Below are 20,926 nucleotides of genomic sequence, written 5' to 3'. Positions count from 1 at the left end.
TTAATTTCTACTTTTCCTACATGTGAACACTAATTCTCTGAGCTTACTAAAGTAGATTTTTTTCAAAGTTCTTAGCTTTCCCTAATTTCCTCTTTTTTCTTAGCATAATCGGCACAAGAGTAAGGGACTGATGCAATTAGAATCATGACAAGGAAGAAGAGTGGGAAGAAAGGGAAAGATGAAGAATGAAAAATCATCCTTAATGAATGGGGAAAAAGTCAAAGACGCTAATCATTGTGTTAACCAAAAACTGGCCAAATATTTTGAGCTGATAGGTTTTACTCAGTTGCAATAGGTTAATGAATGAGAGCCTTATGGTTATTTTGGGCTTCCCTGGTGGCTCAGCTGCTAAAGAATCTCCCTGCAATGCTGGAGACCTGGGTTGATCCCTGGGTTGGGAAGATCCCCTGGAGAAGGGAATGGCTACCCACTCCAGTATTCTGGCCTAGAGAATTCCATGGAGTGTACAGTCCATGAGGTTGCAAAGAGTAGGACACAACTGAGTGACTTTCACTTTTCATACCTATGGTTAATTTGATATATTCCAAAAAAGCATTTAATAAAATTAAAACTTTTCCCAATAAATTTTATAGCTGTTATTGAAGAAAACTTCTTAAACTCATCATATTATTGTTGCTTTTATAATCATTATTTTAAAATAAAATGAATATATTGCCTAGTTTTCAGATTAGCCAACATCACTAATTTGATTTGAATACTTTCTTTTTACTGATTTTCAGGGGCTCAAATATACTGGTTATTTATTAACTAATTGAACAAACAAATAAAATATTATCCCTAGTCTGGATTTATTGAATTAGAATCTTAATAGGCAGAGGCTGAACTTACAGCTTCTTCAGTGATTCTAATGCACACATTTTTGCCATCTAATATCAGAAGGAAGACAGGTAACTAACTACAGTGTTCAGTATGAGGCAGAAAGAAGTCAGGACTAGAAAGCTGTGAGAAGTAGTATGGAGACACAGAGTTGGGAGACATTAATTCTGACAGAGAAAACTTCTAAAGGCATATTATAAAGTCTGTGAAGAATTAATATAAAGTAATAAGAACCATTTATGAATACCTCACTCATGATAACAAAAAGTTTCACTTGAATTTGTCTTGTAGAATAAACCTGATATGTTAAGGCAGATTTCCTGACTTTTTCTAAAGAAAACATTTCAGTTTCTTACTGTTGAGTAATATTTAACTATTACACTTGCCAATGTCGGACACTGTAGTATTAATCATTGTCTTTAATGTTAAATCAGAACTGGCACTAAGAGACATTAATAGTCACTCCCTCTCACTTGTTCTAACAAGTTAAAATTGTAATAACAATGTAGTGAAACTAAATAAAATAGAAGTAAATACGGAAAATATTTTCATAATTTTGCAGTGCAAAAAAACCCACTGTAGAAACACAAATGCTCTAAGATTCAAATCGAATAGACAATAATGAAAATCAGCATGACAAAACAAAAAATTAGAAAGTTTAAAAAGAAGTAAAAATTATGGAGAAAACAGTTATGGTATATCAAAAATACGTTAGGGACATTTCTGTAAATTTGCTTTAAGAAGACAAACAACACATTAAAAATGCAAAAATTGCAATAAAAATCAAATAAAATAAGCCATATCTATGAAGAAATGCCTTAGTATCACTGTTACTAATGGAAGTACAAAGTAAATAATAAGGGGATGCCAATTTTACTTATTAGGAAAAATGTAAAAATTAATGGGCAAAGCAATGTAGAAATTGGTAGCTTCATCAAAACAATTATTTGATGTTTTTTTCAACTTAAAGGTATGCATAGACTTTGGCCCAGTAAATCAACTCATAGGCAAGTTTTGTACATTTGCACAAATATATACCTTATTACAGTAAAAAGCTGGAAACAACTCAAAATGTCAGGATTTTTAGCAAGGCAAATAGCCCCTTGTGATGGTTAATTTATGTGTCAATTTGACTTGTCACAGGATGCCCAGAAATATATAATTTGGGATATGTCTATGAGGGTGTTCCTAGATGAGATTAGTATTTCAGTCAGGTGACTCAGTAGTCTGACCTCTTTAGGGTAGGTATACTCCAAATCCACTGGGGGCTGAATAGAGAGAAAAAAAAAAAAAAGAAGGGGAGACAAATATTTTTTCCTATTGCATTGCTTGAGCTAACATCTCAACTCATCTACCTTCAGATTGGATTTACATCAGACTGAATTTAATCACCCATTTTACTGTTCTTCAGTTTCCCATGCAGATCATAATATTTGTCAGCCTCCATACTCATGAGTCAGTTTCTCATAATAAATCTCCCTTTCTGTATGCGTGTATATATATACACACACACAATAGGAGATATATATATAATCCATTTTTCTAGAAATCCCTGAGTAATATATCACACAACTAGAAGCTATATTCCCCAGCCTTCCTTATACCTAGAGGTACTCTTTTAAGTAAATTCTGGCCAATCGTGTGTGAATAGAGGTGAAGTTGGCTATTCTGGGCACACATCTAAAAAGAAACTGCTCATTCTTCAATTCCTCTGCCCCATTCTCCCTTCCTGTGGTCCATATTGTGGAGAGGAATCAATTTGTCTTGTATAAATAAGGAAAATATTCTAGAGGATGGCAGACCAGCAAAATAAATAAAATCTGCATGCCTAAAAACTGTCTTGGAGAGAGTCATTAAACCCTCTTGGGACTTCTGTGTGAGAGAAAAGCATACCTTCTATCTGCTTAAGCCACTATTATTTGGTTCTGGTTTAAGAGGCTGAAGCGATATTCTAACTAATACAATAGTAAGTGCATATGCACTGGACACGTGACACCGAGATGTGAAAACATACCAGTTTTCAATGAAAAATGTTGCCTGCCTTATCAGTAAACAAATGATGTTCAGCCATCAATCAATCACATTACAGCCACCCAATGGTGAGCCCAGAGCAAACTGAGGAGAGAAACAGGATGCCCACCACCTACCAGTCAACCACTGCAGCCACCCCAGATGATGCACTCAGAGGATACTAAGGATGAGAAAGCACAGATACCAGCCCCAGATAACTGAAGTGCATATCAAAAGAACAATTTCAATGAGCCCAGACTCTTGCATCTTTCAATACAAAGAAAAGCACTAAATTCTTTAATTTGAGATATCTGGTTTTCTCTAACCAACAGTAATCATTCCATGTTTCAACTACCTGGTCTTTGTTGCAAAAACTGCTATATACCCTGGCTCCTCCCTTACCTCTTGGAGCAGTCTCTCAGAGTTATCTGAGATACTGTGTCCTGGGCTTAAGTCCTCAGTTTTGTCTGCCAAATAAAACATAATTCTCAACTTTTAGGTTATGCATTTTTTTCGGTCGACACACTATAGACACTTTTATCAGAATTCAAATACAAGTCCACATTCAAACCCAATAAATCAACATTCTGACATCTCCAAAATTCTGATAAAGATACATATTGTAAGCAAATTAGATTTCATCTGAGTTACATTTTCTTTTTTACTAACCTCCAAAGTATGAGCCATCTGTCAGCTTCATTTCTTTACTGGATTTTGTGATGACACCAGCAACACCATGTTGAATGAAATACATTTTTTTACCCACAGCTCCTTCTCGTATGATATAATCTCCAGGTTGAAACACCTCAAATCTCAACTTGCTCAGCATGGCGGTCACGAAATTAGGATCCGCATTAGCAAAAAGAGGCATTGTAGCCACTAGTTTTCGGCAGTTGAAGTTGACTATCTCCTAAAGAGGGCAAGAGTAAACAAAAATTAAGAGAGATTAATCATATCAAGAAGCAAAACAGGTGCTGAAATTAAGATCTCTATATGGCATAACATTGTAATTTAAATTAAGAAACAAAAATACATAAATTCTAATAATCCACATATTTCTCCAAAGTCAGGGATTATGTTTTATTATTGAGTTGAAATGTTGTATTCCTAGTATGTAGAGTCATATAGGCATGTATTAAACATCAATAAACACTAATTAAATATATACAAGTTCACCTTTTATAACTTCCTATTCTTTTATCATTCTTTATACAAAATTAGAATTAAAATGTGGAAGGGTTTTAGTCTCCCTTTTATCTTTTTATGAAGAAAAGAAACCACATCACTTCCTATTAACCTTGATGTTACTGCCTCTGTGGTCCATTGTGTTGAACAATCTAATTTGTACCTACTGACTGGAATTCTGAAACAAGAGCCCAGCTGCCAACAAAATGCCAACAGCATTCTGATGTTTTTTGTTAATGTCATTCATATTATGGGAAGGAGACTTGATATTGTTCACATTACACAAAGGAGACTCTAATTTGACTATAATCTATAATTATAAATTCAATTTGTTTCTGGGTTAGATCAGAAAATTACCCTTTCAAAACCTCCTGGGTTATCATTGGAAGTTTTGGACTGGACAGAGGCCATATTTTCCTTTTTCTAAATTGCTTTCTTTATGGGATCGGGTCAGTTCTAAATTAGGAGATTTATACACCAGATTAGACACAGTGCTATCACTATGAACCAAAACAAGGATATGGGACCAACCAGTTTTAATGCTGAAAGTTAGATATGGAACAGAATAAACAATGGGAATCTAAATTTCACTTCAATGCCATTTTTTAGAAATACCTTCTCCAAAGCTTCCTGCCCCCCACCCCAAAGAACAGGGTTGGACCTGAATTTGTGAGCATGCTTAAGAGACATATAAAGCAAAGTCACCTCTGCCAAGAGATGGAAGAAGGGCAAAAAGATTCAGAGGTATTAAAAGGGAAGGAGATCTGAATTCCTGCTTTGGGAAGACAAACTTCTAGATTCCAATATGGGGAAAGAAACTTTCCTCAATCTTCTTCATAAAATAATTTGATATTTAATATTCCAGGATAGTTAAAAAATTCCAGTTGATGCAGAAGGCACAGAATTTTGAGTCCAACATGGAAAAGAAAGTGTTTCATCCTCAACAATATGCTGTGAATTCAGCAAAGCAGATAAGTATCTCTAATAGTGGAGTTTCATGGGAACTAGTTAAATATTTAAAAATCAGCAGCAATAACCAGAAAGTGAACATAAAGACAAAAACAAGAGAAGGGTATTACATGTGGTACTTGGTACAGCATCATCCAAGCTCTATAATGCACAGTAGACATTTGGGTGGCTATATCTAGGGGCATTTGTGATCAATTTTAACTGGTGTGAAGACCTGTGGTTGGAGTGGGGGACTACAGTAAGTTCAGCACACAGTAAGTGTTCAATCTATATGCATAATGTATGAGTAGACAGAAGGAAGGGATAAAAAAGAAGAAAGGAAGGAAGGAAAGGGGCTAAAATGGAAAGGAGGAAGACGGGGTTTGGGCACTGGAAAACAAAGTACTCACAAAACTTGGTTTATATTCCTATTGGGAAGTGGCTATTTAAAATTCTTAAAATGCTTTCTCAAGTCAATAGTTTGAGAAACAAGCCTTATGTATATAAAAATGTGGTTTTTCACTATTCAAAATATTGGATCTTCCACACAAAAAAACACATGAAGATAAAGGTGAACCATTCAAGGTACCCAAGGTAACCACATGAATTAAAAAGAGACAGAAATATATTATTAAAATGATCAGATTGCTTGTTTGAAAGTTAATGATATTATGTGTAAAATGACATAGAAGGAAATTGAAAATAAGCCAGGTTGCAGAGAAAATAAGCTTTCAAACAAAATAATAAAATAATCTTTTCATCTATATTCTTTGATTTGAAGGATACAGATTTTTCTCTTCATTGTTTTCTCACTTTTATTTTAGAAAATGATTGAAAGCATATTTTATAAGAAATTAAACTGGTCTTTATTTACATGGGTAATTCTTTTCTATGATGCATCACATATTCAGGTCCACCACTGGAGCTGCCTTGATCATATTACTGTGAAAATAATTTCATATTATTGTTAATTTGAAGGAATCCATTCATTTTCTCTCTGTGGAACTTTTACCTCCTTGTGAATTCTTTCTGATCTAAACTGTAAATTCTAATAGAACTTGGAGAGCAAAAGACATAATGGGACAGAAAGTTATTGGCATTGAAAAGCTCTTCCTCTTCCCATGAAGTCTGCTTGCTTCGAGAGCATATAGTTTAATGGACTTCCCTGGTAGCTCAACTGGTAAAGAATCCTCCTGCAATGCACAAGACCCCGGTTTGATTCCTGGGTTGGGAAGATTCCCTGGAGAAGGGATAGGCTACCCACTCCAGAATTCTGGCCTGGAGAATTCCATGGACTACAGTCCATGGGGTTGCAGAGAGTCAGACACACCTAATTGACTTTCAGTTTAATGGAAACAATCAAGTGATTCTTGAGGTTAGCAAAGTTTTTAAAAGCTCTTCTCCATCAATCATATTTCTTTATAGCACATTTTCTTAGAACATATTTAGCTAAGTTATTAATATCTTTCTATTAGTAAAACAAAACTTTTAACACTCCTCCTCTTTAATCACAGGTCCTTATAGCACATTCACTTAAATAAAACACAGTAAAGTTATTAATATCTCTACTCTCCATCCAGATTCCTTATGGCAGTTGTTCTAATGAGGGTTTTTAGTGACATGTCTGGCTTGAGTTAGGAGTACTGTCTGTACACAATACATTGAGGAACATTCTCTCCCTAAGGGAATCAGACATATGGCCCTGACCTTGAGATAATAAAGTGTGACCCCATGGACCCACCAGTCTCCTCTGTCCATGGAATTTTCCAGGCAATGGAGTGAGTAGCCATTCCCTTCTACAGAGCATATTCGCAACCCAGGGATCAAACTTGGGTCTCCCGCATTGCAGGAAGATTCTTTACCATCTGAGCCACCAGTGAAAGTGAAAGTGTTAGTTGTTCAGTCATGTACAACTCTTTGTGATTCCATGGACTGTAGACCGCCAGGCTTTATCTATCTCAGTGATTCCTCTTTTGTGCTATCTCAGCGATTCCTCTGTCCATGGAATTCTCCAACCAAGAATACTGGGTTGCCATTCCCTTCACCAGGGGATCTTCCTCACACAAGGATCAAATGCAGGTCTCCTGCATTACAAGCAGATTCTTTACCAACTGAGCCACCAGGTAAGCCACCAGGGAATCAGACACATGGCCCTGAGCTTGATAATAAAGTACTCCAGATTACTAAGTTTACTTCATAACTTAAGAAAGTAAAATTATTTCTTCCTCAAGAATCGTATCATACCAGATAGTATGGGAGTGCTAGAAAACAAATAAAGAAACAAGCAAAAACATCAACAAGAAGCCCACACAATGAAAAGGATATTTCAAAGAGGCCAACTAAAAGAGCTATCAAGCCAGTGCTGTAACAACTTGAGTAACAAAACAAATAATTGGTTTAACCTCAAAGTGTCAGATAAATATGAGCCTGAAAAAAAAAAAAAAAAGTGAGAGTTAGTTACTCAATCTTGTCTGACTCTTTGTGACTCTATGAGCTGTAGCCACCAGATTCCTCTGTCCATGGGACTCTCCAGGTAAGAATAATGGAGTGGGTAGCCATTCCCTTCTCCAGGGGATCTTCCCATTCCAGGAATTGAAGCTGGGTCTCCTGAATTGCAGGCAGATTCTTTACTGTCTGAGCCACCAGGGAATCCCAAAATATACATATATACATACATTTATGCATATTTATGGGCTTCCCTGGTCAGACGGTAAAGCGTCTGCCTGCAATGTGGGAGACCAGGGTTCGATTCCTGGGTTGGGAAGATCCCCTGGAGAAGGAAATGGCAATCCACTCCAGCACTCTTGCCTGGAAAATCCCATGGACGGAGGAGCCTGATAGGCTACAGTCCATGGGGTTGCAAAGAGTCGGACACAACTGAGCGACTTCATTTTTTTTTTCATACATATGTATATGTACATATATAAATAAATACCTGAGTAAGTTAAAAAGTAGAGGGAAACACACAACTCTTTTTAAAATTCCAAATAAATCAACTTTTATATATTGAAAACACAGCATAATATAACAAGACAATGACAATGAAGAATCCTACATTTGATCTTACTTTGCCATGTCAGTTTAAGATACAAAAGCCTTTCTTTTTCAGCAGTCCATCCCAATATTTTGCTAAAGTACAACAGGATTATTCAGGTTAATTTTTAGTGTTGAGAATATTTTTTAACTATAATATGGATATTGTTAAAGTGTACGTCTTAAACATAGACAGATCTTAGATGAATTTTTAAAATATATATGAACCTACATAACCTCCTGGATCCATGTACAGAACAATTTTTAGAAGGTTTCCTTTTTTCCTTTTCCAATCAAGCCCAGAGGTTCTCACTGTTCTGACATATCACTATAAGCAGTCGTACTTGAAATTCGCACAAATGGCGTCACACACTGCAGAGTCTTTAATGTCTTCCCTCTTTTGCTCATCATCATGTCAGTGTGATTCATCCATGCTGTTGTGTGGCAGCAGTTCTTTTTATATTTCAGGCTGTATTTCATTCTATGACTATGTCACAATTTATTTCTCCATCCACCTTTCATGACACTTGGGTTGTTTCCAGTTTCAGGCTAATAAAATCAGCCTGTTATAAACATTCTTGAAGTGCGTTATGCACTGATTTCTCTTGCATATTTACCTTGTGTTGGAACTGCTGGGTAATTGGATAATCATGTTTTTAACTTTGGTAGATACCGCCAAAGTTTTCTAAAATGATTATATTATTTTTCACATATACCAGCAGTAAGTACACTGAGTTGCCCTACATCATTTGATAAACTTTATAACTCTTAATTTTAGCCATTAGCCATTATGGTTCAGATGGTAAAGAATCTGCCTGCAATGTGGGAGACCTGGGTTAGATCCCTGGGTAGGGGAGATCGCCTAGAGAAGGCAACTCACTCCAGTATTCTTGCCTGGAAAATTCCATGGACAGAGGAACCTGGTGGGCTGCAGTCTGTGGAGTCATAAAGAGTCAGACATGACTGACTGACTAATACTTTCACTTTCATTAGCTATTAGGAGATACGTGGTTTCATTTTACATTCTGCCAGTGATTAATGTTGCTATGGACATTTTCATAGGCTCATTGGTCAGATGAATATTTTGTTTGGTGAAGTGTCCAGTCAATAGTTTTCCCTGAGTTTTCTATTTAAAGAGTTCTTTTTATATTCTTGACAGGAGCTCTTTGTTGGGATATGTAGTGCAAATAGCTTCTTCCCATCTGTGGTTTGCCTTTTCATTCTCAATGGTATCTTTTATTGTTGGTAATTTGATTTCTAGTTTGTTTAACTTTATGACAATAAGAAAAAATGGGCTTTGATATATTTAGATTGCTTCAGGGATTTATTTTAACCATAAATCTGTGCTTTGGAATCACACACATTCTGTAACCGTGGGAAACTTTATGCAATATCTCCTTTGTTATTAAAAAGAATAGCAGTATTTTAAGGTTCCTTCTAGCACTACAATTCTTTATTGACAACTTTAAGTATCATTCTGGAAAATTTTGTAAAACATTTTGTTCTCCTCCATTCTACAATATTTTATTTCACACAGTATAGCTCTAAAAAGTTTTAAGCGTGGTCGCTATAAATATAATTACCATCATTGCAATAATGAATCATAGAGTAATCTTAACAAAACAGAGTTGCTGCCACATTGCTAAATTCTTACACCCAACACACTCTGTATTTTTAGACTGTATGGAGCTCACAAGGTTTTCCTTCTAAGAACTTACGTTAGACAGCCATTCAAATGGCATCCAATGTTCAGACTTTTATGTGAACTTTAGAAACAACTAAGTGCATATAGTCAAATCTGTATCAAATGAAACCTTATTACCTAGAACATCCTATAAAATGGTGCTGCTGATGTTGTCCTAGTTTTTTTTTTTTTTTTTTTTTCAATTCAGTGGCCCGGGATAGGTAGAATCTAAACAGAGTAACTGGATATATTAAGGGTCTCTTTAAAGCAGAAATAATTTTAAGGATGAACACAATAAAAATAAGAGATGATATTTATGGGGTTCTTCTTGGTTCCAGGTATTGATTTAAACAAAGCTGTACAAGTATTGGATTTTCCCTGTAGCTCAGACGGTAAAGAATCTGCCTTCAATGCAGGTTACCTGGGTTCGAACCCAGGGTCAGGACAATCCTCTGGAGAAGGGAATGGCAGTTCACTCCAGTATTCTTGCCTGGAGAATCCCATGGACAGAGGAGCCTGGTGCGTCACAGTCCATGGGTTCGCAAAGAGTCAGACATGACTCAGCGACTAACACTACTTTAGGAGTGGAGTCTATTTCCCACTACTACTGCAAGTATTAAATTATTTTATCCTCGCAAAATCCTATGCCTTAGGTATTATTACTACTCTACTCTATAGAAAACATTGAATAATATGTCAAAGACCACAAAATTTCAAGGAAAACTATGGTTTATTGGATAGCCCAGCTCCCTCAGTATTCGGACCAATTCTAAGAAGTCATCTTGCATGCGTGCCCAGTCATATCTGACTCTTTGTGACCCATGGACTATAGCCTGCCAGGCTCCTCTGTCCATGGGATTTTCTAGGCAAGAATACTGGAGAGGCTTGTCTTTTCCTACTCGAGGGGATCTTTCCAACCCAGGGATTAAAGTCATGTCTCCTATAGCTCTTGCACTGCAGGCAATTCTTTACCACTGAGCCACTGGGGAAGCTCATAAGAAGTCATCTTACCTTTGAACATAACTACAATTGCTACAAGCCAGAAGATTCTTCCATAAACTATAAATTTTTTCATTAGAACTTTACACATGTTGAGAACCTGACATGTGGGGTGGCAAGCTGATGGCTACAAATTGGCTGCTTTTATTTCCCCAAAGCAATTATTTTTAAAGATCTGAATCTGCTGATCTTTATATTGGCATCTATGCTCCAATTTGCCAGCTTTTACATTTATTATTATTATGATCATTTTTATCTTTTATTTATTTTGAATTAATTTTTGTTGAAGTACAGTTGATTTACAGTGTGTTAGTTTCTACTGTATAGCAAAGTGAATCAGATTTGCCACAGTTTTTAAAACATGCTACTTCAAACAATTTGGCTGTCTGACTGGCTTTGTAAATCAATAGATTCTGAGATCTTTGAACTGTAAAGCAAGAGACTGCAAGAAGACAGAGGGAGACCAGAGTTTCTTGTTATTGTTTGTGGGGGTATGTCTTGTGTTACAGGAAACAGTGTCGATGTGTACCGTTGACATCTCCCTTTTAAGAAATGTTTCTTCAGTGATATCTCTGGTTTTCCCTACATACCCCCCAAAGGAACATTGTAATTTGACAAGTTAAAGATGGTATGTGGAAGGGAAAGAAAGGGAATAATGTATATTAGGCACCCATTTTAAGGAGGTACTTTACATATTATGCCTCATTTATTCCTACAGGATAACAACCAAAGGATGAACTTGAATTTGATTTTATTTCCCCACATATATAAGGAATGAAGATAGAGGAGCTTAGAGAGAAAATACATTGTCCAAGCCACAGAGCTAGAATACATCTAGGGAAACTCATCATTACTATTTGACTTCCCAACCATTGTTCATTCACTCCATTATGGGCCTCCCTATTACCTGGATCAAAGTCACAAAAGCTGAGCAGTTAAAATTAACTCACACTCCTATATTTTGCAATTCTCTGTGCTTAGGAATGAAAACAAATAGTCACTTTTATTATTTCATAACTTTTTCAATCAAAAACTTTACCCATTTCAGACAAACACCTATTCTTTTTTACTTCAATGTATTTCTACTTCTCCAATGCAGAATAATGTAGTTTACATTTTAAACTAATTTGAATTCATTTAAACTAATTTTATACAGTATACATATTTTCAGGGCAGATTATTACATGGGTATATATTTACTGTTACATAATTCTTCAAAAATAAAAAAATTCTAGCTTACATATATATATATATATGTAAAGGATCTTTGAGTCTATTACATGTGATCCAGTTGCTATGAAAATATAGCTACTTGAACAATAATTATCAAAAGTTATTTTGAAAACTGAGAAAAATAATGTTTCTCTTATGTACTTAATTTTATCTTCAATTATCAACATTCATTTATATAGCTGGTAAATAAGAAGCATCTCCTCTGTCCAGAAATTAGCGCAAAATGTAAACATGCAAGAAGACAAATGAAATCTTGAAGCATAGCTAAATAATTTGAACTCATGAATTCATTTCCTCAAACATGAACTCATTTCCTCAAACAACCCCATGACACAGTCACAAATGTTGAGGGGAAAGAATGAGATATTGGTGTCAGAAATTATACAATAGTTAATTTAAAAATAAGCATTGTAAACCTGGAGCCGAAAGATACTTAAAAAGGATGTTAGGCTTCAGATAGTTGCTCTGAACCTGAAGTTTTATGAGAACTGACATATACCATATTAGTGTCTTATGGGATACAGATGGTGCTTTCATAGGATTTTCAAAGGAGCCATTACCATCAAGAGGGTAAGTACCACTAGCCTAAATGTAGCATAATGACTTTGATGATGATTATAGTTAATATTTATTGAATGCTTATGACAGAGGAGCCTGGCAAGCTACAGTCTATGGTGTTGTAAAGAGTCGGATATGACCGAACACTTGTCAGTCAGTCATTGAACGCTTTGGGTTTTCTCCTTTGATTACAACAACCTGATACAGCTATATTATTAACCCAGCAGTACAGATGAGCCAAATTTTCAAATAGGTTGTCATTTCACAAAAATCAGATAGCATGTAGGAACTGAGTCCAATATTTAAAAGTATACAGTCTGTTTCTAGAGTAACCTTGTCTAACATAGTAGTCATTGGCCACATTGAGTTACTGACCATTAGTAAATATTTATTTAATTTTAACCACTTAATTTGATAATTTAGTTATTAGAAAATATTAAATTTTTTGGAAAAACTTGGAAAAGTGACTATAGTTTTTAACTGTAAATTTTATTAAACCTATATAAAGATCAAGCAGTATAAAAAATTAACATTCTAACTGAAATATTCTGTCAGAATGGCTATCATCAAAAAGTCTACAAACAATAAATGCTGGAGATGGTGTGGAGACAAGGGAACTCTCTTAAACTGTTGATGAGGATGTAATTTGGTACCGCCACTATGGAGAACAATATGGAGGTTCCTTATAAAAACTAAAAATAGAGCTACCATATGATCCAGCAATCTGAATTCTGGGCATATATCTGCATAAAACGATAATTCAAAAAGATATAGGCATCACAGCATTCACTGCAGCAGCACTATTTACAATAGCCAAGATATGAAAGCAACCTAGATGTCCATCAACACATTAGTGGATAAAGAAGATGCAGTATATATATACAATGAAATATTACTCAGCCATAAAAAGAATGAAATTATGCCATTTTCAGCAACATAGATGGACTTACAGATTGTCATAGTAAACAGACAAGGACAAATACCATATGACATTGCATAAATGAGGAATCTAAAAAAAAAAATGAACTCTCTTATGAAACAAAAACAGATCCACAGACATAGGAAACAAACTTATGGTTACCAAAGGGAAATGGGAGGGGGAGGGAGGTTAACATACACACAGTATTATATATAAAATAGATAACAGACAAGGACCAACTGTATAGCACAGAGAACTATATGCAACATTTTATAATAATCTATAAGCAAAAAGAATCTGAAAAGAATATACATATTTACATATGTATTATATATATATATATATATATATATACACACACACACACATATAAAACTGAACTACTGTGCTGTATACCTGAACAACACTGTAAATTAATTACACTTCAATTTAAAAAAAATAGAGCTGATTCTGGAAGTAATCTAAAAAAAAGTGAATGCAAGCTATCTCATTAAAGATATTTTTTAAATTGATTACATTTTGAAATTATAATATGGTGAATATACTGAGTTAATAAAATTTGTCATACTTAGTTTCACACATTTATTTTTAAAATGTCACTGCTAGTGTGAAGTCAAGTGGGCCTTAGGAAGTATTACTTCGAACGAAGATAATGGAGGTGATGGAATTCCAGCAGAACTATTTAAAATTCCAAAAGACTGTGTTGTTAAAGTGCTGAATTCAATATGTCAGTAAATTTGGAAAATTCAGCAGTGGCACAGGACTGAAAAAGGTCAGTTTTTCACTCTAATCCCAAAGAAGGGCAATGCCAAAGGATGTTCAAAATATTGTACAATTGTGTTCATTTCAGGTTAGCAAGCTTATGCTCAAAATCCTTCAAGCTAGGCTTCAGAAAACGTGAAGCAAGAACTTCCAGATGTATGAGATGGGTTTAGAAACTGCAGAGGAACCAGAGATCAAATTGAGAACATTTGTTGGATCACTGGGAAAGCCAGGGAATTTCAGAGAAAAATTTACTTCTGCTTCACTGACTATACTAAAGCCTTTGACTATGTAGATCACAAGAAACTGGAAAGTTTTTCTTAAAGGGATGGAAATACCAGACACTTTACCTGCCTCCTGAGAAACCTATATGCAGGTGAAGAAGCAACAGTTAGAACTGGATACGGAACAATGGACTGCCTCCAAATTGGGAAAGGAGTAAGTCAAGGTTGTATGTTGTCACCCTGCATATTTAACTTACATGCAGAGTATATCATGTGAAATGCCACGCTAGATGAATCACAAGCTGGAATCAAGACTGCCAGGAGAAATATCAACAACCTCCTATGGGCAGATGATATGACTCTAATGGCAGGAAGCAAATAGGAACTAAAGAGCCTCTTGATAAGGGTGAGAGAGGAGAGTGGAAAAGCTGGCTTAAAACTCAAAATTCAAAAAACTAAGATCATGGCATCTGGTCCCATCACTCCAAAGAAAATAAATAGGGAAAAAGCGGAAACAGTAGCAGATTTTATTTTCTTGGGCTCTAAAATCACTGCTGATGGTGACTATAGCCATGAAATTATATGACACTTGCTCCTTGGAAGGAAAGCTATGAAAAACCTAGTCAGCATATTCAGAAGCAGAGATACCACTTTGCTAACAAAGGTTCATATAGTCAAAGCTACGATTTTTCCAATAGTCATATAGGGATACGAGAGTTGGACCATAAAGAAGGCTGAGTGTCAAAGAATTGAAGCTTTCAAATTGTGTTGCTTAGAAGATTCCTGAGAGCCCCTTGGACAGCAAGATCAAACCAGTCCGTCCTAAAGGAAATGAACCCTGAATATTCATTGGAAGGACTGATGTTGAAGCTGAAATTCCAATACTTTGGCCACATGATATGAAGAGCCAACTCTTTGCAAAGGACTGTGATTCTGGTAAAGATTGAGGGCAAGAGGAGAAAAGGTCAGCAGAGGATGAAACAGTTGGATAGTATCACTGACTCAATGAATATAAGTATGAGCAAAGTTTGGGAGACAGTGAAGGACAGGGGAGCCTGGTGTGCTACAGTCCATGAGGTCTAACAGGGTAGGATGTGACTGAGCGACTGAACAACAACAACTAGAAAATTTAAAATTTAAACTTACATATGTAATGTGATTCATATTATATTTTTACTCTACAGAGGGTATTCCTGCAAAAAATAAAAAAGCATGATATAATAGGTATGGAAAGTAGATGCAGTTCTAGATATTTTTTTAATCTTCATGTAAAATATGTTACTTACTGAAGAATTCAACAAGACAAACATAAGGTATAATTTTTTGATATTTATTTCTACTTTGAAGAGAGAGGTGAAACTGAATGTGAAATTTTCATAGAAGGGTAAAACATTGCTCAGTTTGATTCTCGAAAAGATTAGATTTAGATCCTCTGATTTCTAAGAAGTGTAAATGAATATCTGGGAAATAAATATTTTTTTAAGAGACCTCACTGAAAAGCTCTAAGAAGTTATCTGCAGTCATTACCTTTAAAACCATTACATGAAGTCTGTGAGGCAATAAATAAATAAAAATATCCATATCAGCTTCTGAGCAGTCTTTAGTGTCCTGGGAGAGGGCATTTCTGAAAAGACTGCTGAAAATATCCAACACAGAGCAGGGTCCATAGAGACTGCCCAGAGTGGGTAAAGTTTGGGTTCGTGGTATGATGTAGAACCATTCTTGGGAAATAACAGAATATATTCAGGATTAGTTTATGGGACTAATCATGGCTCCTATGAAGACAGCGTCAATAAGGAAAAAAAAAAAAAGAGCTTTGATGGCCTGCCAAAGATGGCATTTTCCTACTTGGATGTATTTATAATACTTTTTCTAAGATACAGTTTACCAGGCTCCAGTCCAGATTCAGAGAATCTGAATCTAAATCTTTAAAGGATATGACTCAAAAAATCCTTGTTTTTAATAACACATTTCAAGTCATAAGCAGATATGGAAACCATGCTCCCTAAAATAAAGAAGTATCTGCAAGTTGAGGAAGGAAGATACATATGTATATATTCAGTGTAAGATAATTGTAAAAAGTAAACTAAACATGGGTGAGGCTCTGTGTGTCTCTTGCTGTGTATGTATCTGGGCTTAGTCCTTGATACCAAAACCAACTGACTCAGTGCCTGTACAAAGTGACTCATACCTTAAACTCTTCACTTGTAAGCAACTCTACCTAGATAACTGTAATGATTAAATTAAAGATACAAGGAAAATATTTAATTTCACAAAGTGTTATCTATCATTTACCATTATAAGTAACAGTCGTAAACAACTTTTATAAAACAAATGAATGTTAAAATCAAAGTAATGGTAGAGACTATATATTCTATAAAATTTCAGAGAAAAAAGAATTCAGAGTAATTTGGTAAGAATAGCCTGCCAGGTGCCTCTGTCCATGGAATTTTCTGGGCAAGAACATTGGAGTAGGTTGCCATACCCTTCTCCAGGGGATCTTCCCACTCAGGGGTTGACGGGCCTCCTGCATTGGCAGGCAGATTCTTTACTGTCTGAGCCATCAGGGAAGCCAAGAATATATTAGGTCAGATACTTTTCTAAATGTTGAGTTGAGTACTGGTTATTAAAGACAAAAGTCAAGATAGGAGCAGGGATTCAGAAGATAAAAATGATAACATAGTCTTTGAGCACAGTCAGTGATAGTCCCTGTGGCCAAAGTAAAAATTCTTATAATTCCCTAATGATGTAGTAATTTAGAAATTGAATTGCAAATTAAATAGACATTCCATTTTTTTTTAAAGAAGCACATAGTTGAAATTAAAAAAAAATTTCCCTCAGCATTTCCAACAGGCTTATATGGATCTGGTGGTTTGTATTTTAATTTGCAAGATGGTTGCATGTATAAGTCAATCACCCCATACAAACCTTAATGCTTGAAAATGTTTTAAACACTTATGTAAACATTGACTAACAAGTTAGATAACTGCTTTAATTTCTGAAAGTCAGAGCATTTCTCTTGATTTCTGTGTCCCCATTACAGAGAATTTATGAAGAGCTATTTCTTTAGTTGGGATAATCTGTCTTATTCTTTTTTTTTAAAGAGAACATTTAACTTTCTTTATAATTCCTAAATAATCTGAAAATAAAAATATGGAATAAAATTAAAGGTAGTAAATACATTTAATATTTATTTGGGGGAATTTAAAGGAGTTAGAGATAAGAAAGTGAAGTCTCTTAAAAAACTTTGGTTAGAGATGTGCTATGTGCTTAGTCACTCAGTTGTGTCTGACTCTTTGCCACCCCATGGTCTTAGCCCACCAGGGTCCTCTATCCATGGCAGTTCTCCAGGCAAGAATATTGGAGTGGGTTGCCATGCCATCCTCCAGGGGATCTTCCCAACCCAGAAATCGAACCCAGATCTCCCACATCATGGATGCATTCTTTACCATCTAGGCACCAGGGAAGCCCAAGAATACTGGAGTGGGTAACCTATCTCTTCTCTAGGGGATCTTTCTGACCCAGGAATTGAACCAGGGTCTCATGAATTGCAGGCAGATTCTTTACCAACTGAGCTGAGATGAAGAACATTTATATGGGGGAAGTTAAAGGCTTTTGAACTGTGGTGTTGGAGAAGACTCTTGAGAGTCCCTTGGACTGCAAGGAGATCCAACCAGTCCATTCTATAGGAGATCAGTCCTGGGATTTCTTTGGAAGGAATGATGCTAAAGCTGAAACTCCAGTACTTTGGCCACCTCATGTGAAGAGTTGACTCATTGGAAAAGACTCTGATACTGGGAGGGATTGGGGGCAGGAGGAAGAGGGGACGACAGAGGATGAGATGGCTGGATGGCATCACCGCTTGATGGACGTGAGTTTGAGTGAACTCCAGGAGTTGGTGATGGACAGGGAGGCCTGGCGTGCTGCGATTCATGGGGTCGCAAAGAGTTGGACACGACTGAGCGACTAAACTGAACTGACTGAAAGGAGTTAGAGGTAAGATAAGGAGTTATAGGATTGATGAATTAATGTATAGAGTGCCTCAATTTTAGTTTATTGAAGTTTTACATCTTATAAAAAATAATTATTTTATATTACAAGCAATTATATTTTAAAAAATCTTTAAAATCAAACAAATACACATATCCCTTAAAATAATAAAAGAAGAAAAATCACTGTGTTTCCATTGCTGAGAGTCATTTATGTATTCTTTTAATGTGATTTCTTATTCACATTGACCTAAAAAATCATAATAACATTGAATATCTATTATTCCCCACATTTATAACATAAACTATTTACCATTTTGAGTTATGGTCTTCAATGACATTCTTTTTAATGGTCACACAATATTTCACCTTGTGTTAATTGTAGTTATATTAAGAAAAACCCAATAGAGATAAAGAGATAAATAGTTTGCAATGGACTCTTAAATACTGGCCAGCTTTAATATTTTTCACCATTTCTTATTTTTAAATTTGGCTATAGCATTAATTGCTAGGTTCATAGTCTCTTCATTTTATGAGTTAAAAGGCAACTAGCCTAAAATCTCTGCATATACAAATGGCAAATTATGATTAAGTGGCTTAAATGAAATCTGCCTGCTTGTAAAGAATAGATCAGAACATGGTGAATTTTGAGAGCTACAGATTCAAAAAGTTAAATGTTTTCTGTAGTTACAGTTCTCATATGCATCTAATTTGGTTCTGAGATATTAAATCACATTTAAACTTTACCAGACGAATGCAAATGAAGCTTGAGATTAATTTGGTCTTTGCATACTCCTACTGTTTTGCCTTCCTGGAACACAGGAACATATTAGGTACCATGCAGGATGTCAGCAGATGACATAAAATTCTCTTAACAGTCACTTAAATTTGATTGCACAGGAAAGAAAATAATGTAGAAATAGACCAAAAAGCCTAAATCAAAAGTTTGTATATTGAGACTTCCCTGGTGATCCAATGGTTAAGAATCTGCCTGCCAATGCAGGGGACACAGGTTCGATCCCTGATCCAGGAACTAAGATCCCACATGTAGCAGGGCAACTAAGCCTATGTGCCACAACTCCTGAAGCCCGTGAGCTCTAAAGCCTGCACTCTGCAACAAGAGAAGCTGCGGCAATAAGAAGCCCATGTGCCACAAATAGAGAGTAGCTCCCACTTGCTACAACTAGAGAAAGCCTGCAAGGAGCAATGAAGCGCCTGTGTGCTGCAACAAAGCCCCAGGCTAGCCAAAAAGAGATAAATTTAAAAAAGTTGTGTACTAACAGTGACAGTGTTCATTAGAGACTTAGTATCACTGTCCCACTCTGGAATCCTAGGCTGAACCTCAGTTAAGATTTGTATAAACACCAGGGAGTGCAGCTCCAGTGGTCTGCAAACTATAAGCAAGCTGTAGAATGATTTACAGAGCAGGAGTGAAGTCCAGTTGGCAGGATAAAAACAGATTAATCTGGACTGTCAAATACAGTGAATACATCAAACAGCTAAACTAAAAAATATTCTTCAAACAGGACCAGTGGATAGTACAATGAGTTAAAAAATTCTGAGAAGGGATTTGGAGAATTTGATAAAAACCTATTCATGTAATTTTGTAATAAAATCCACACAAATTATTTTTCACCATTAATAGTCCAGCAATAGAAATAACAGTATGTGTACATGTGCAAAGGACATGAGGAAATCAGGCCACTCCCTAAAACTAAGCAGGCATTCTAAGCTGCATTAAATATTTATTTGTCTGTCACACTAGTTAGATTTAAGCATTGCACGTGTCGGCAAGCATTATGGGCTTAACGGTGACACCTCTACATTCATATGCTGAAGTTTTAACTCCCAGTACTTCAGAATGTGCCTGTGTTTGGAGACAGGTCTATTAACGAGGAGATGAAGTTAAAATAAAGCTGTGAGAGTGGGTCCTAATCCAGTCTGACTGCTATGAGAAGAAAAAACTGAGCCCATGAAAAGAAAGGTGGCCATCTACAAGTAAAGGAGAGAAACCCCAGAAGAATCCAAACCTGCTGACACTTGACCTTGGACTTCAGCCCCTAGAAGTATGAGAAAATGATTGTCTGTTGATTAAGCCACTGTGGTATTTTGTGATTACAGCCTGAAGAAATTAACATAGTGAGTTAGGCTGGCTAAAGTGTGGCAGGAAGGATGAAGCTGCCCCCTTGGAGTATCTGTCAAGACACAGCAGCACCTCAGCTCTGGAAGTACTGAAGTGGCAGGGGTAACACACATGATCCAGCTCAGATGGCTCCGAGAAGCTGTAGAATACAGCCCACACACTTCAACAACTTCTGAGCTCTTCAGTCTGGGGTGAAATAAATTAAAAAACAGAAAACAAAAAAAACTTTACTTACACAAAAAAAGGATTTTGCTTTATTTTTGTATTGAGTGTGAAGTATCATGGGCATTTAGTTGACAAGAGCTACAGGCAGATGGAAATGACTTTACAGGCAGGATGAGAGTTATAATAATGGGTACAATTTTATAAGATTGACTTTTTAGATTTTTATAAAATATATAC

The 20,926-nt window shown here is 35.8% G+C and overlaps 1 protein-coding gene across 1 annotated transcript in view; it reads right to left on the bottom strand.

The window, feature by feature from the left end:
- HCN1 (hyperpolarization activated cyclic nucleotide gated potassium channel 1) overlaps positions 1-20,926 on the bottom strand; it is a 448,090-nt gene that overhangs the window by 49,558 nt on the left and 377,606 nt on the right. Inside the window, exon 6 of the mRNA XM_069556396.1 lies at positions 3,517-3,757. Coding sequence (XP_069412497.1) covers positions 3,517-3,757 — 241 coding nt within the window. The remainder of the gene's footprint in view (positions 1-3,516; positions 3,758-20,926) is intronic.

This window comes from Ovis canadensis, chromosome 16, assembly GCF_042477335.2.
Source record: "Ovis canadensis isolate MfBH-ARS-UI-01 breed Bighorn chromosome 16, ARS-UI_OviCan_v2, whole genome shotgun sequence".
Lineage (NCBI taxonomy): Eukaryota > Metazoa > Chordata > Mammalia > Artiodactyla > Bovidae > Ovis > Ovis canadensis.
This window is presented reverse-complemented; position numbering and strand designations above follow the sequence as displayed.